This window comes from Sminthopsis crassicaudata, chromosome 1 (assembly GCF_048593235.1).
Source record: "Sminthopsis crassicaudata isolate SCR6 chromosome 1, ASM4859323v1, whole genome shotgun sequence".
Taxonomy (NCBI): Eukaryota; Metazoa; Chordata; class Mammalia; order Dasyuromorphia; family Dasyuridae; genus Sminthopsis; species Sminthopsis crassicaudata.
In genome coordinates this window covers 625141441-625160401 of record NC_133617.1, presented here as the reverse complement: position 1 = coordinate 625160401, position 18961 = coordinate 625141441, and the positions used below count along the sequence as shown (strand labels likewise).

Genomic DNA, 18961 nt, shown 5'->3' with positions numbered 1-18961 from the left:
ACCATTTGGTATTGGCTAAGAAATAGACCGGTAGATCAGTGGAACAGATTAGATACAAAGGACAAAAAAGGGTACATCTATAGCAATCTAATCTTTGACAAACCCAAAGATTCCAACATTAGGGATAAAAATTCATTATTCGGAAAAAACTGTTGGGAAAACTGGAAATTAGTATGGCAGAAATTAGATATGGATCCACATTTAACACCATATACCAAGATAAGATCAAAATGGGTCCATGATTTAGGCATAAAGAGGGAGATAATAAATAGATTAGAGGAACAGAGGATAATCTACCTCTCAGACTTGTGGAGGAGGAAGGAATTTATGACCAGAGGAGAACTAGAGATCATTATTGATCACAAAATAGAAGATTTTGATTACATCAAACTAAAAAGTTTCTGTACAAATAATACTAATGCAAACAAGATTAGAAGGGAAGTAACAAATTGGGAAAATATTTTTAAAAACAAAGGTTCTGACAAAGGTCTCATTTCCAAAATATATAGAGAACTGACCATAATTTATAAGAAACCAAACCATTCTCCAATTGATAAATGGTCAAAGGATATGAACAGACAATTCTCAGAGGAAGAAATTGAAACTATATCCACTCACATGAAAGAGTGTTCCAAATCACTACTGATCAGAGAAATGCAAATTAAGACCACTCTGAGATACCACTACACACCTGTCAGATTGGCTAAGATGACAGGAACAAATAATGACAAATGTTGGAGGGGATGTGGGGAAATTGGGACACTAATACATTGCTGGTGGAGTTGTGAAAGAATCCAGCCATTCTGGAGAGCAATCTGGAATTATGCCCAAAAAGTTATCAAACTGTGCATACCCTTTGACCCAGCAGCGCTACTACTGGGATTATATCCCAAAGAAATACTAAAGAGCGGAAAGAGACATATATGTGCCAAAATGTTTGTGGCAGCTCTTTTTGTTGTAGCTAGAAACTGGAAGATGAAAGGATGTCCATCAGTTGGAGAATGGTTGGGTAAATTGTGGTATATGAAAGTTATGGAATATTATTGCTCAGTAAGAAATGACCAGCAGGAGGAATACAGAGAGGGTTGGAGAGACTTAAATCAACTGATGCTGAGTGAAATGAGCAGAACCAGAAGATCACTGTATACTTCAACAACGATACTGTATGAGGATGTATTCTGATGGAAGTGGAAATCTTCAACATAAAGAAGATCCAACTCACTTCCAGTTGATCAATGATGGACAGAGGTAGATACACCCAGAGAAGAAACACTGGGAGGGGAATGTAAATTGTTAGCACTAATATCTGTCTGCCCAGGTTGCATGTACCTTCGGATTCTAATGTTTATTGTGCAACAAGAAAATGATATTCACACACATGTATTGTACTTAGACTATATTGTAACACATGTAAAATGTATGGGATTGCCTGTCATCGGGGGGAGGGAATAGAGGGAGGGGGGGTAATTTGGAAAAATGAATACAAGGGATAATATTATAAAATATATATATATATATATAATAAAAAAAAATTTAAAAAAAAAAAAAAAAAAAAAAAAAAAGACTGGTTCTGAAGGAATCTCATACAATAATCCGTCTCTAACATAATGCCCGTGTTTGCATGGAGCAGATGTTCTCTTCAGATGGTGCTTTGTTTGTATGATGCCTTTTATGGGTATTCTGAGCAAAATTAAAACCTGTAGCATCAAAAAAAAAAAAACAAAAAAAAAAACAAAAAAAAACCTCCCACTCCCTGCATGAGGCCTCTCTGCTCTGGACCACTCTGCACTGTACTAGACTGAGTTCTTTCACCCCCTATCCCTTTCCCTACCTTGCCACCTGCCCAATTGAAACAAACTTTTCCTAAAATCCTTCCAAGATAACTTCTGCTGGAAATTCGTTAAACTCCAAATATTTGAGTTCCATCATTCCGAAATCCATTGAGAGGCTTAATCTGGTGTTGATTCTGAAGGAAACCAGAAAACGCTCAGGCAAAGTCCTGTCTATTCTCTGCCATCGTGGTTCTGCCCCCAAATATAATTAATTTTATTAATAACTCAGTAAAATTGTTATTGAATCTTACCAAAATAGATAAGCAGACACTTGGAATATATTGTTGAGTGGCAAAGAATTATTTTCTGACTTTTTTCTCTTTTATATTTTGATTATGATTATGTTTGCTTTTCATATCCACTTTACTTTTCAACTTGCCAGAATTTATTCTTAAATAATACTAACTAGAGAAAATTATATTTATATCATAATAATTTTCTTAAATAATTTTACTAAATCTAAGTATTATGGATCTGTAGCATATATACCTGTATTAGTAAAGTTTAATTACATTTTTCTTCTGACTTCATACTGTTATTCTCCACCAAAGGACAAATTTTTCAAGTGTTCTGAATTTCAAAACTTTTTCAAGGTTATTTTTGAGAGACAAACATAGTAGAAAAACAGAGATTTGGCTTCAAAGCCTATTTCTGATATAAATTGACTCTGTGCCATTGGGCAGATCCCTGAATTCCTTGAGGACCTAACGTCTAGATGAGTCTTCAAACTTTAAATTCAAAGAAAGCACAACCTACACAGGAAGAGTGAAATTGCAGGCACAGCCCTCTCCAAATCCTATCCCTAAATCTTCACATCTTTCTGTATTTAAGTGATCTGTTCTTCAAGTAGATATTCACCATAAAACATAATTTCCAAAGCCAAAAACCTAACTTTAGATATATCATAAATACATATACTTGGAATGACTGCTACTACGACGACAACGATGACTACTACTACTACTACTACTATTACTACTACTACTACTACTACTACTATTGCTGCCACTGCTGCTGCTAATACTACTAGTAGTAATACTACTACTAATAATAATGACAATTATTATTTTTTGATGATTATTATTGAATGGCAATTATTCCTATTTTTATAGAATTTATAGTATTTTAAGGTTTCCAAAGCATGTTGTAAATATTATCTCTTTGTATTCCCAAAACAATGCTTGAAGGCAGGTACTATTATGGAATTGAGCATCTTAATGACTTAGTACAAATATATAAGTCGTAGAATAAAAATATCTCAAAATTCATTAGATGATGGAGAGTCAGTAAAATCAGCATCATATATAAATAAAAACTAGGCTTGCTCACTTGGCTTTTAAGAGATTTGTTCTCTCAATTGTTCATTATCCCATAAATGCATAACACACCTACTCTGCTTTGAACTACATCTTATTTTATTACTGAAAAACAGTTATTTCAATTCCATAATTTACTTATTTTACTAATTAATTAATAAAAATATTGTTCTCATAAGCCTTTGAGCTAACAATGTTTTATATCATGATTATAACTGTCACCTAATCATGTCTACTTGTAAATAAAACTTGAATTAGGGAGTTATTTTGTTGAAATATTGATTTTTTTAAAATGTTCATTTTGGCATGGGTATGACTTTCATACACATTTTAGTTTTTGTAGCAGTCTTTTCTATAACTGAGACAACAGATTTTGAATAACTGACTTAGCACAGCACTATCAGACCAAGGATTTTTATTAGTATTTGAAGTTTCTTGAGAACAGAAATGAAATCTTTCATGTCTGTGTATTCCTTATATTCTTGCTGATAGCAGACACCCAGTCGATATTTATTGAATGGATGAGTTTCTCACAGTGAATGGTGAAGTTCTAAAATTCTTATTTGTGACTTGTTCCATCCAGAGTTAGCTAGGTCACATGGGTTTCATCAAAAAGGAGCCAAGATGAGCTAGAATTCTTAGGATATTGTCATGCTAATCAGCCCTTTTCACCAATACTTCTGGCCTACCTTTCAATTACTTAAAACTAATTAACAACCTAAAGTAAAAATTATATTAAATGAACACATGATCCTGGGTTATTGGATAAGCCCAGCTAGACTAGAAAGATAGTAAGCTTTCAGAATAGTTTTCTTCTAAAATCTCTGCTTTGGCTAGGGATACACAACTCAATGCAATAGTAGACTGATTACAAAACTTAAGGCTTCCAATCCATTCTTCAAGCCTATCATTTTTTAATGATCTCTTTTATTGAGCCTTCAAAAAATTTTATTTTCTAAAAACTAAACCCAAGAATGGATAATTACTAAATTATATTTTCATAATTACTAAATCTCTTTTAGATTATACTACATAGCTACTTCTTAATGATACAATCGTTTCAACAATTTTGATATTATTGCACCAAAATGTTGTCATTTGTATTGTTTTTATTATATATACTGTATATCCTAATTGCTTATTTCCACAGCTTAGTAACCGTGCTCAGCTTGGCGAAAAATGTGAAAAATTGCTGAAGAAAGGAAAAAGTATCCCTGATGTACTGCTAATTCAAATCATGGTGGATGCCATTAAGTATGAATCAATTTTTTGTACTATCCTTAATACATTCATAAACTTGTTTAATTATGTATAGTTCAAGCACTAGATACTAAATCCCTACTCTTATAACTAGCACAGTTTAGCATAATGGGAATCCATGAGCTTAGGCACATACTGCCATACTGAACTTCCAGCATATATTTCATAATAGTTTAGCTAAAAACAAACAAATAAACAAACAAAAGATGGCTTGCACAAAAATAGTGAGAGATACATCTGGAAAGGTAAGAAAAAGACATTTTAAAATGTCTTAAATTAAAGACCAAAGGGTTTGAATTTGATCCATGAAGATGTAACCATTGAAGATTTTTAGCATGATAATGATGAGACAAGGAGACATTTTAGGGAAGATTAATGTGCTTTGCTCTAAAGTCGAAATATATACAATGAGTTTTTCCAAAGTTTTTAATTATAGTATTATGATCATGATTAGCTTTGTTTTTCCTAAATATTAGTGATTTCATGTTCTTTCAAACTTTAGTCAAGTACCTGTAGAAAAAGGATGGATCTTGGATGGTTTTCCAATGACATTAAATCAAGCAAAACTTCTTGAGGAAGCCCTTACCGGGTGTAACCCAGATCAGCAAGACCGAGAGGGAAAGAATTACAAATCTACATTGGCATTTGATCCAACGGCTCCCAAAGATCCCTCTTCTCCCCCACCTGCACTTGACTTTGCTATGTTGCTGGATATAACTGATACAATGGTGCTGAAACGTGTGGTGGGTAAGTTGGACAATTCATGAAAGAAAATTTTCAGACCTTTGTAGCATCTGTGCATTGAAAAGATGAGTGAAATGTATCATTAGAAGACATGAAATAAACTTCAACCATTTTTTAAAAAAATCTTGACACCTAACCCTAATTCTTTCTAGAATGGCTATTACTATTCAACTCTATACTCTGTACTTTGAAGGCATCTAACGTGAAAAGCCAAAGGCAACCTCACACTAAAATCCCTCAAAAAAATAACCTAATTGGAAGATGCACTCTTGGTGTAGCATTTTACATTAAGGCTCACCCAGAATTTTGAAATGTTTTGAAAGTTTTAATTGTGCAGATGCTATTCTCAGCATTTTAAAATTGAAAGGAACCTCAGAAACTACCTGGTCCAGCCTAGACTTGAACAGGAATCACTTAAAAACATATCAGACAAGTGGTTTCCCAACCTTCATTGACAGATTTCTAGTAGGGGAAGTCCACTGGTTCTGAAAGTACCCTCTAATAATTTTGGCTTGTTATTATTAGATTATTAGAAAATTCTTCTTTGTGTCAAGTCTAAATTAGCCACTTTGTGGTTTCATTACTGTTAGTTTTTTTGTTTGGAGACAAATAGAATAAGTCTATTCCCAAATAACTGTTTTAAATATTTAAAGACAACTAGCTATTAATTTGGAAAGGAATAGTGCCCCCAAATATATCTGCAGCAATGGAAATTAAGTGAAAGCTTTCATAGCCAGATATTTGGAGGTATGATAGAGATTTTATTATTTCTGAAATCTTGCAATAATACGTCTATCTGAATGCCATTTTTTCATTTTCCAAGGAAGTCTAATGCAGAAATAGAATACAAGATAGAAGTCTTAATTTAATGACTATCTTCCTTCTAGCCATGATTCCCCTACCACATCTCAAGTAGGTAAAAATCTATCCTGCTTATCATAAATCATAAACATATATGTATATATGTACATATGTGTGAATTAGGAACATATATAATATATAAATATATGTTTAAATATATATGTATAAATATACATAAAAATGTTAACCATTTCTGCACAAGAACTGACCAGCATCAAATTAGCATTTGAGATAGGCATTCATTTTGGCAGGTAGAAATGCCAGGCATTTATAGCTTTTTAATATTTCATAATGAAACAATTTTTATATAGGAGAGAAAACAAGTTCCCTTGACCCATCTTATGGATTGAGCATGAGAAGTTCAGAACAAAATCTTGAAGATCAAGAAAAGACTGAGCTCTTGAGGGATCAGATACAGCACAGGTCTGTTTAACACTCATTTTTCCTTCTTTTATTTAGTATTGATTTAATACTTAGAAAATGAAGTTGCAGATACTTTGAAATTACCGAAACTTGGGAGAAAATGAATTGATTGAAGTATTTACTATTTTTTAAATTCTACAACAAAAAGGGGCTATTATATGAAGAAATTCTTTTTTTAATTTTTAGTGAGATTTTATTGGTATTTTTTTCTTATTAATTTTATAATTATAATTTTTTGCAATACATATGCATGGGTAATCTTTTTTACAACGTTATCCATTGTATTCATTTTTCCAAATTTTCCCCTCCCTCCCTCTACTCCCTCCTCTAGATGACAGGCAATTCCATACATATTTAATGTGTTACAGTATAACCTAGGTACAATATATGTGTGTAAAACCAAATTTCTTGTTGCACAGTAAGAATTGGATTCCGAAGGTATAAGTAACCTGTGTAGAAAGATAATAGTGCAAACAGTTTACACTCAATTCCCAGTGTTCTTCTCTGGGTGTAGCTATTTCTGTCCATCATTGATCAATTGGAAGTGAATTAGATCTTCCTTATGGTGAAGATATCCACTTCAATCAGAATATATGTTCATACAATATCGTTGTTGAAGTGTATAGTGGTCTCCTGGTTCTGCTCATTTCACTCAGCATCAGTTGATGCAAGTCCCTCAAAGCCACTCTGTATTCATCCTGCTGGTCATTTCTTACAGAACAATAATATTCCATAACATTCATATACCATAATTTACCCAACCATTCTCCAATTGATGGGCATCCATTCATTGTCCAGTTTCTAGCCACTACAAAAAGAGATGCCACAAAGATTTTGGCACATACAGGTCCCTTTCCCTTCTTTAGTATTTCCTTGGGATATAAGCACAGTAGTAGCACTGCTGGCTCAAAGGGTATGACAGTTTGATAACTTTTGGGGCATAATTCCAGAGGTAAACTATCCTATGTTCCTCTAATATGTTTATGATCTCATTCTTTATGCCTAAATCATGGACCCATCTTGATCTTGGTATATGGTATTAACTGTGGATCTATATCTAATTTCTGCCATACTAATTTCCAGTTTTCCCAACACTTTTTTTCAAATAATGAATTCTTATCCCAAAAGTTGGTATCTTTGGGTTTGCCAAACACTAGATTGCTATAGTTGTACACTATTTTGTCCTGTGAACCTAACCTGTTCCACTGATTGACTAGTCTATTTCTTAGCCAATACCAAATGGTTTTGGTGACTGCTGCTTTATAATATAGCTTTAGATCAGGTACAGCTAGACTACCTTCATCTGATTTTTTTTCCCATTAATTTCCTTGAAATTCTTGACCTTTTGTTCTTCCATATGAATTTTGTTGTTATTTTTCTAGGTCATTAAAATAGTTTCTTGGGAGTCTGGTATAGCACTAAATAAATAGATTAGTTTAGGGGAGTATTGTCATCTTTATTATATTTGCTCACCTATCCAAGAGCACTTAATGTCTTTCCAATTATTTAAATCTGACTTTATTTTTGTGGCAAGTGTTTTGTAGTTTTGCTCATATAATTCCTGACTTTTCTTTGGTAGATGAATTTCCAAATATTTTATACTCTTGACAGTTGTTTTGAATGGAATTTCTCTTTGTATCTCTTCCTGTTGCATTTTGTTGGTGATGTATAAAAATGCTGAGGATTTATGTGGATTTATTTTGTATCCAGCAACTTTCCTAAAGTTGTGAATTATTTCTAATAACTGTTTATTAGAATCTCTGGGGTTCTCTAAGCATACAATCGTATCATCTGCAAAGAGTGATTTCCTCATTACCTACTCTTATTCCTTTAATCTCTTTCTCAACTCTTATGGCGGAGGCTAGCATTTCTAATACAATATTGAATAATAATGGTGACAGTGGGCAATCTTGTTTCATTCCCTGATCTTACTGGGAAAGGTTCCAGTTTATTCCCATTACATATGATGCTTACTAACAGTTTTAAATATATGCTCCTGACTATTTTAAGGAATTGTCCATTTATTCCTATACTCTCAAGTGTTTTTAGTAGGAATGAATGTTGTATTTTTTCAGATGCTTTTTCTACATCTATTGAGATGAGCTTTAGCAGATGCGTGCCTCCTCTCCACCATCTTGGCCAGAAGTCAATAGTATCTATTTAAAACTATCAGTAAGCATCATATGTAATGGTGATAAACTGGAATAATTCCCAGTAAAATCAGGAGTGAAACAAGGTTTCCCACTGTCACCATTACTATTCAATATTGTGTTAGAAATGCTAGCTTTGGCAATGAGATGAAAAAGAGATTAAAGGAATTAGAGTAGTAATGAAGAAACCAAACTATCACTCTTTGCAGATGATATGATGGTATACTTAAAGAATTCCAGAGATTCTACTAAAAAGCTATTAGAAATAATCTGCAACTTTAGCAAAGTTGCATGATATAAAATAAATCCACATAAATCCTCACAAATAATTACCAACAGAAGACATCCTTGAAATTTGCCAGAAAAGGTCTGTTTTTGCTCGAGGGTGGGTATGAACAGATCTGGCACAGGCTGAGGGTAAGCAGCAAGAGATAGTGTATGAGGATTTATTCTGATGGGCATAAAGTTGGGCAAAGTAATTCCTAATTATTGCTCTAATTTCCTCTTCATTAGTGGAAAGTTCTCCCTTTGATTTTTGTCTTTCCTTTTTCTAATCAAATATATCATGGGTTTATCATCTATCTTGTTTTTTTTTTTTTCATAGAACCAAATCTTAGTTTTACTTATTAATTCAACAGGTTTTTTTCAATTTTATTAAATTTTCCTTTTATTTTTACAATTTGAAGTTTAGTGATTGATTGGGGAGGGGGTTAATTTGCTCTTTTTTTAACTTTTTTAGTTACAAGCCTCTTTCTCTATTTTATGCAACTAGACCTCTAGAGATATAAAATTTCCCCTTAACTCTTTGGCTGGATCCTAAATATTTTGGTATGCTATCTCATTATTATAAATCTCTTGGGTGAGATTATTAATTGTGTCTATTATTTGCTGTTTCACTCATTCTTTAGAATGAAATTATTTAGTTTCCAATTACTTATTAGTCTATTTTCCCCTGGCTTTTTGTTGAATGTAATTTTATTGCATCATGATCTGAAAAGGATGCATTTACTGTTTCTGCCTTTCTGCATTTCAATTTGAGGTTTTTATGTCCTAATATATGGTCAATTTTTGTATAGGTTCCATGGACTGCCAAGAAGAAAGTGTACTCCTTTCTGTCTCCATTTAGTTTTCTCCAAAGATCTATCATATCTAACTTTTCCAGTATTCTATTTACCTCTTTGACTTCTTTCTTATTTATTTTGTGGTTTGATTTATCTAATTCTGAGAGTACAAGGTTGAGATCTCCCACAATTATAGTTTTGCAGTGCATTTCTTCTTACAGCTCTCTTCTTTAGGAATTTGGATGCTATACCACTTGGTACATATATGTTTAGTATTTATATTGCTTCATTTCTGCCCTTTAGCAAGATATAGTTTCTTTCCTTATCTCTTTAATTAGATCAAAAATGTTTTTGCTTGATCTTAGATAAGGATGACTATCCTTGCTTTTTTGACTTAAGCTTTACTAATTATTGCTTTAATAGATAGCTATCAAATTTTGCTCCTCCTCGGGCTCACAAAAATATCTCATTCTTAAGGAAAGAACTAAGACTTCCTTGCTTTGGTAGCATAAAGACCATTGGCTTTGACCAGCTCTTTCAGAATAAGCAGACATCCCTGTCTGAGAGCCAGAAAAAAAGCCTCTCCTGTCTTTTTCCCTTTAAACTCTTGGCTATTGAGTTCTATTTATCTCCCAGCAAAAGAGTATCAGCTCTGAGCACTAAATTCTTTAGAATAAATACACAGGTCCTCCCAGTTAGCTAATGTTCTTTCCTGGCCTTAGTTTTCAGATTTGGGGGGGGTCCTCTTTTTGAAATCCTCTTTCTTCTTCCAGAGTCTTGGGTTGCCTCTGTCATATACTTCATCCTTGATTATAGAGAACATACTAAATAATGTTTAGTTTTCAATCTATAAAGGTTAGACTAATAGCTAATAATTGATACTTGCCAATAATTACCAAATAGCTACAGGGTTCAGAGTTCTCCAGTTTTCCAATTCTAAATCTCTTCCATTTTCCCCTGTAGAAAAGGGATAGAGAAAGTCAAAAAGATAAGCTAAGATTGAGATCTTTGCTATTTTTCCTTAAACATATTCCACCTTTTTGTGCACAAACATGGCCAACAAAAACTTGAACCCCCACAACCTTACAACAGTAACTTTTATATAAAATTGATATGTCATTCACTGAGTTTTATATATAAATTTAAATTTAAAATAAGTAGAAATTAAGTACTACTGAATTTGTTCAATTCATATCGTAGATAGGATGCTTGCTAAGAAGTAAGAACATGCAAGGAAAATAATTGCATATCCATCAGACCAAATTGAAATTTCTTATATATAGGATAATTTTCATTACATGAAATCAGAAAGATTTTGCACAAACAAAATCAATGTTGATAAAATTAGAAAGAAAAAAAAACTGGAAGGGGGAGGGATTTTTACCACATTTCTGTGATAAAAGTATCATTACAGAAATACATAAGGAGCTCAGTCAAACTTAAAAATAAGAGGTAACTGTTGACAAGTGATCAAAGGATAAAAATAGTGGTTTTGAGACAAAAAAAAGTTATGTATAGTCATTCAAAAATATCTAAATTACTGTTAGAGATAATGCAGATTAAAACAATTCTGAGATACCATCTCATACCTATTAGATTGGCTAATGTGACCAAAAAAAGGAAAATGACAAATGCTAAAGGAGATGAATAAAAGCAAGGGCATTAATGTATTATTAGTGGAGCTGTGAAACCTTTCAACCAGCCACTCTGTAGAACAATTTGAAACTATGCTCAAAGGGCTATAAAACTGTGTATGTCCTTTAACCCAGCAATATCACTACTATCCCAAAGAGAGAAAAGAATAAAAAGGACCTATTGTCCTGTAAGTGTGTGTGTGTGTGTGTGTGTGTGTGTGTGTGTGTGTGTGTGTGTGTGTGTGTAGGAACTCTGTTTATGGTGGGAAAGAAATGAAAATTGAGGGACTATCCATAACTGGGGAATAGTTTGAACAAGTTGTGGTATAGGATTATTGATAGAATATTATTAGGTTATTAGAAATAATGAGCAGAAATTTTGGGGGGAAAACCTGTCAAGACCAAATGATTTTATAATAAAAGAAGTGAGCAGAACTAGGAGAACATTGTGCACTCTACTAACAATGTTGACCTGCTCTGATACAATTCCAGAATTCATAATAAAAAATTCTGTTCCCCCCTCAGAAGTTAGTGCATATTGAAACATACTTTTTTCTACTTTATTTTTCTAGCTTTTAACTTTTTTGCAGCATGACTAATATGGGAAGATATTTTGCATGACTTCCCATGTATAATCAATGAATGAAAGACGGAGCTGGAGAAACGGAGAGAATTTGTAACAAAACATTTTCTAAATGAATCATTTTGAAGAAAAATCCCTCCCACTTAATTTACATAATTACTTAAAATATTTAAATGTTGTATAATTTTTATTTAATTGGGATTTTGATTCCCTAAAATCAAGAGCTATAGATGAAATCATTTAACAATATTCACTAGAGGAACCTGTAAGACTAAAGAGAATGAATTAATCCACATAAGAATCATTTGAACTCTATTGACTATCCATTATCGTGGAAAGAAAAAGATTTTCAAAATTGTTCCAATTTCTCAGTTTCAAGTGAAATGAGTCCATCTAAATAGTAGCCCAATCAAAAAATCAGGAACTTCCCAGGTCCCCATTTACAACAAAACATTTTATGCAGCACCATGTATTAAAAAGAACTGGACAGTTCTGACAAGTCTGATGGTCAGAGTAGAATTTAGTTTTCTGCCCATGTGTGTAGAAAAAGTCTACGTCATTTCTTTGGATTTTTATTTAGCTATGAATAAAATGTTAAATCATGTTTGAAATGATGAAAAATTCTAACTACATCTTTTCCATGTAAATATTTCTCCAAAGCATAAAAAAGAAATATTTAATAATACCTTTAAAATTTAAATGCATTGCTTCTAACCATGTTGATTGTGCGTATATAAATAGATATTGCTTTGTATTGCTTTGTTTTGGGCATTTCTTTTTCAAGTTTAGCAAGTGGAATAATTTTCCACCTTACCCATTTTTAATAAAAGGCTGAAAAATGCAACTTACAGATTGCTCGACTAATTGATAACACTGATCTTTTGATGTTATAGAATTTTAGGTTTCTTGGACAACTGGCCAGAATTGGAGAAATGGTTTTCAGAAAAACAAGACATCTTAATCAAAATCAATGCAGAAGTGGATAAAAGGGCCTTAGCCACAAAAGTACAAGAGTATTTTATTGCTGAATTGAGGGAAAAAGAAGCTAAAGGTAATTGTCATGTTTAGGACATTGTATTAAACCACAGGTGACTTATCAGGGCAAAGCACAGTAAAACCATCATCTTATTATTTTTGGAAACTTATGTGTCACTTAATGGAGCCTGAGATGCCATTAGCTTTTATGACTAATATGCCTTAATAACCACTTCCATCTTGACATATGTTCCAACAAAGTGTCACTTTGAAAAGTTGAAATCAATCAATCTCTTGTTGATTCTAATAAAGCCATAAAGTGGGTGCTTGCTTTTTGTCAATTCCCTTTGTCACAGTTCCAAGTCGTCAAGATATGAGAAGACCAGTTTGAAGCTATTGATAAACTATGTTCATCAGAAAGGATCTAGGGTCCATGAGCCTCTCCATAGAACCAAAGCTTATAGATCCAACTCCACAGTCTTATCAGATTAGCAGATTCTCCAGTTCACTCTGAAATATATGTTTATAGTTATTTAAGTTTGAATAATGTGCTCTTATACTACTTAATAAAAATGTTTTCTATCTGTCCTTTTTTGAAGCTAAAAAGAAATTAGAAGAAGAAGAAGCTGAGAGGAAAAAGAAAGAAGAAGCCCTTTTGTCTGAACCTCCACCTCCACCTGCTCCTGAACCAGATAAAGGAATGGAGACTGAAAAGGAGACAAAAGGGAAAGGTGGAAAAGGGAAAATTACAGGTGACTGATGAAATGACGTATAATCCTGATTTTTCATGTCTCATATTAGTTTTGGAGATAAAATCTAAATTACAGTAATAGCCCATTCACCAAAGCCATGCTTCTCACTGCCTCAACCATCTGGGACAAAACAAAGCCCATTTCATTCTTACTGAGTTAAACAAGCATGAAGATACTTCTTTGCCAACATAGGACTACATGTAAAATATAGCAATTAACAAGAAACTGCAGTGCAGACAATGCAACCAGTATAAGAAGTGACCATTTACAAAGGGAGGAAACAAAGGGATGATAAATTCCAGAAAAATTCCCACAATCTGTTCATTTGGGGATATTTAATGAAAATTCAAGCAGTGCTTTACAACTTAAGGAGGGCATCAATGTGTTATAGCGCAATATAATAATTGATGTTACTATAGACCTATATCAAGAAAAAAAAAGATGATTTTAAGTCTAATGTTTAATCAGGTTGGGAAGTGGTATATATTATAAAGATTTCTACCAAAATGATTTTTTAAATTATTTTTGATGAATAAAAGTTTTCATAAACTTAAAAATCCACTTTAATTCATCGATTAACCAATTACTTATTATGAATAGGTTTCCAATATGTTTAAAGGGAATAAACTGAATGCTTCTTCTGAGGTTCAATTCCCACCTCTGACAAATTACTACATGTACAACCATAAACCAGTTAATTAATCTCTCTGAACCTCTGGCAATATAGACTTATTGATTGAGTTAGGATCTATGAGAAGGGAGAGGGTCTTCCTTGCTATGAAATCATAGATTGTGAACAAAATGGCATAATTTGGAAGAACTGTGATAAGCACCAGGTAGGTACAAAGATAATTAGCATGTAATACCTGCCTATATGGAATTTATAGTCTTATAGGAATACTCATTTTCCAATGATGTTAGGTAAAGGAAGCATTAAATAATAAATAAATGAAATGTAGATCAAGGAAGGGAACAGTTTTCACAGTGGTAGAAAGTCTCATTTGTTTTCCAGGTGATGAATGTCTTTCACTGACAAGAAAGAGCAATAATCTGAAGTCTATTTTTCTTTTGGCATATGCAGTACTGATATTGATTCCAAATTGGGAATATTATTCTAAGTCAGAGAACTTCACAAAGGTCAAGCATATTCCATAATTTTCCTATGGGTTTGTATTTATCAAACAGACATAAACAAAACTTTTCCCTGGTCAAGTCCTTAGAAAGCCTAGTATAAGAGAGTTGGTCTCTGAAATTTCAGGTTCTAGTAGCAGAAAGCAAGATCTTATACTGGGATAGTCAGCTAGGTGTAAAAATGCAGCCACATGGTAATTCCTTTTAAGAATTACAAATTAGTGCCTTGAGTGAATAAGAAAGGAAACAGTGATCAAAACAAAACAAACAAACAAAAAAAAACAAACAGAAAAACAAATAAAACAAAAGAACAAACAAAAACAATTGTCTGCATTCTGGTTGAACCTCAAATTAAAAGACAGTGGAAGAGATCCAATAGGGGTCACTGTAAGCGGCTCCATGCAGCAGTCATTTAGTCTTAAGGAAGGATCCAGTTCCCTAGGAGAAGGGAAGAAATAAGAGAAGGCCATCAGAATCCTTTGGAATGGCCCAAAAAAAGTAGTAGGACTTTTGGCGTCTTCTTCTTTAGCTTGGTGGATTTTCCTGGAAGCTAAATTCCTCCACAGTGTTGCTTCTGCTTAGAGCCACTCTGGATCTTCTGGATCTTTTTCACTGGCTTGTAAAGGATACTGAGGCTGCAGAAATCATTGCTTGGCCACTGGCATTGCTCCCTTTCACTGAAAGGGACTTTAATTCCCTGAAGAGATTTTGTCTATATTTCCTAAATGAATCACCAAGGCACATCTCATTTTTACATTTAGTTTAATACCCCATTTTGAGATTATTTATGCTCTCTAACAGAGGCCTGGGTCTTCAGGCCAACTCTGTCACACTTGGAACTTTGGAATACTGAACTAAATTCAGAAATCATTTCTTCTCTAACTTCCTTATATTAGAATCAGCCACTGACCCATTGACTTAAAGTGAATAGATTATTCTATTTGATAGATTGTGGACACATTTTGGCCTTATGCTTCCTCAATATGAAGAATACCTTTTGATATTTTTATTCAAATTTGTTAAGATTGTTCAAATATAATTCTAGATTTTTTAACATACCTAAAATCCTTATTATACATAGCTATTTTTCACTTCTGTAATTTATGTATGAGACAAATTCTTTGTTTTTTTTCTAAAATAGTTATATAGATTCAAATAAAAGACTTAAATTTAGTAATATTGAAATATTTTCTTTATATTACATTGGATCCTTATCTTAGATTGAATAGTAAAATGTTTATCAATATGCCATTAAAGACAAATGAAAATTTTCTGGATTTGTACTAGATAAAAAGAAATATGCCTCTTGAATAACATCCCTGGAAGATTTCAGATAAACAGTGATCCTATGGAAATTTTTTCTCTTTAAACTTTCCTCAGAATCAGTGGCAACAAACATAGAAGTCTTTGAAGTCTAGAAACAAGTAAATCAGTGTCACCTTGATTCTTCTCTTTCAACTCAAGAAAATATAGCAATGTTTCCATCTACACCTCAAAGAATTAAATCATTTTACTGTTCCCAAATTTTCCTCCAAACCTGGACTTCTGGCCAGCCTAATATTGATCTCTTACCTGACATCAATGCCCATTACAACCACTAGCTAACAGATGGTTGCCCAATTTTCAGAACTATTTAAATAAGTTCTTGTGGAGGACCCAGAAAGCTCCTCAGATTATCAAATGTTAGCTAAACTTCTAACTAAATACAACAGAGAGTTTATATCTACAGGTATGTGCATTGCTACTATTTGAGGGAGAAAGAAGTTTCTTCCTAAACTAGTTCTACACACACACACACACACACACACACACACACACACACACACACACACACACACACAAACCATAGTATTCACTAAAATCCAAACCCTGGTCATTTTCAACTCAGAAAAAAAAAAGTTTAATACTAAAAAACTTATTGGAGAAAAAAAGAAGACATTTCCTAAATAGGAAACTGGCAACTCATCACCTTAAAAAAAGCAAACTCCAACCTATATAAGTCTATTCTTCAACCCAGATTCCTTCTGAAATCTTAGACATGGTGACCTGGTATTCACTAAAATGTCAGGTGAGAACAATGACTTCAAAAATTTTTGCTAAATTGCTGAAATACATGATATTTTAAAGTAGTGTGATTGTTTTATATATGTGTCATGAAACCTTTCTTTAGGTTTGGCTTTTAATATGAATTGCTTTTGACCTCAGAGTTTAGAAATTCCTGAAAGTATGACAAGGTCATTTATATGATTTCTATGTACATATTCTAGAATAATATAAATACATGTATACATACGTATATGTACTATACACATATGCATATATATTTTACTACCATATTCATTTGATGGATTTAAGCACTCCACAATTATTGGTAAAATAAAGAATGATCTTTCTCCACAATAAAGTAAGGATATTTGTATTGGAATAAAAAGTCAATATCAGCAAAACTTTTAAAATTAACTTTTGTTGCACAAATTTGTTAAAGGTCATAGGCATGACCTCAACTTCTCTCTTTCCAGCTACCATCTCCTGTTAGCTTGGTAGGAATTGAGAAACATTGAGGGCAATCATAACTTTTAAAATCTTTCTTATAATTGGAAGCAATATGTTTAGACTAGCTAAAGCTATAAATAAACAAGAGGCTACAACTAGCTTACAACCCACAGTTTCTTTGCTTTTATCAGAGACAATAGGACCTACACATTTGTCTAAGCCAACCAGAAACTAAATGGTAATTCTCATTCTTTATCAGAGTCTTAAAGCATTAAAAGTTTGTTTGCAACCTTTAAAAACTGTATTCTTGAATTCTCTGAATTGCAGGAACAATAAATCTGTTATTGCTTCAAAGAGTGAGTGTACATGTCTTTATTTTCTCTCTAATTAAGGATAGGGCTAATTGCCAGATCCTTTAAAAAAAAAAAAAAAAAAAAAAGGTATCAAAGTGTTACTCTCCAAAGGCGTCATTGTGGGGAAGAGACATATGCACAACCATTTCATGCAACAAAAAAGTTTCCAAAAATATACAGTAATTTTTTGATAGACTGATCTAAACCCTATACCTTTATAATCTGATCTTTAAGTTTGTGTTGATGCCAAATCACTTAACAATTAATAATTTCACCTAGCCATTCTACTTACTAAAAGAGTAAATTGAATTGAGTATAACAGTGCTCAATATTAGTTGTTTTGTTTTGTTTTTCTGTCAACTATTAAGGTTCAAATTATGATACTAGCATGGTACTCCAGTGTCTGTCAAATTCTTGATTAGTAGAAATGGTAGATTATGAAAAAATAGAAACTAAATAATTAGGGCTCCCTAAAGAACATCAGATTACAATTTTAAATTTATTCTTCCTTTTTGTTAGTTCTTCCCAGTGAATTATATCCAAGCATTTCATGTCAGTACAAGGTTATTTATTCAAGCAAAACAAAATGGAAAAAATAGGTGATATTATACAAATAGCATAGTTATATTTTCTTCTATACAGAGTAAGTAACATTTGCTCAAATGACTTGATTATCACAAATGCTAAGATCATCATGACAGTCATGTCTTTGAATTAAGAATGGATTCAAGGGAATTTAGAACTTAATTTGGAAGAATTCATATCACTTCAATTAGAGTAGTCAGCTCCACCAAAAGTGGGCTAGACACACCATAGAATTTCAGTATTCAACCTGAATTCATATTTTTGTATATCAAAATTCTGGAGCAATATATCCATAGTCTTTTTCTTCTAATTTTCATTGCCATTGTAGTTGTATGTCAGTACCACCATTATAACAGGTTCAGTATGATAAGTGGCATTTAAAGTTTTGAATATAACAGGACACTTTAAAAACCCATCAGTGATATCTATGTATTGAATTTTGTCTAGAAGCTGGTAAAAGAGAGTCTCCTCCTAAAGAAGGAAAAGGAAAGAAAGGTGAAACTTCTCCCAAAGACAAAGGTACAGAAGTTAAACTTAGTTAAATTAGTTCTACATTTTATAAATATGTTAGTGAATAGACTTTTGGTGTTAGTTACCATTGTATTTCCCACACAGTTATGAATAGTAGGCAGATGTGAGAAAAAGTTTTAGCCTTCACCAGAGCTAACTCTCCCCAACTCATTCTTGAGGTATACATTATTTTTTTTTCTTTTAACAAGCTTTTAATTTTTCTCTCTCTCAACATGCTATTAAAAAGGGGAGAGGGGAACAAGGAGTAAAACCCTTTCATCAACTATAGAAAATCAAA

General features: G+C 32.7%; 1 protein-coding gene across 13 annotated transcripts in view; it reads left to right on the top strand.

Annotated features, from left to right (window-relative positions):
* SPEF2 (sperm flagellar 2) overlaps positions 1–18961 on the top strand; it is a 244550-nt gene that overhangs the window by 114338 nt on the left and 111251 nt on the right. For 10 of the 13 annotated variants that reach the window (XR_012484814.1, XM_074282690.1, XM_074282689.1 and 7 more), the window contains 6 exons: positions 4299–4402; positions 4911–5155; positions 6325–6436; positions 12758–12915; positions 13439–13591; positions 18601–18672. Coding sequence is in view for 12 of the 13 variants with exons in the window: in XM_074282690.1 (XP_074138791.1) it covers positions 4299–4402; positions 4911–5155; positions 6325–6436; positions 12758–12915; positions 13439–13591; positions 18601–18672 (844 nt within the window). In the remaining variant the exon portion in view is untranslated. The remainder of the gene's footprint in view (positions 1–4298; positions 4403–4910; positions 5156–6324; positions 6437–12757; positions 12916–13438; positions 13592–18600; positions 18673–18961) is intronic. The other 3 variants (XM_074282684.1, XM_074282682.1, XM_074282680.1) reach the window with 1 other exon arrangement.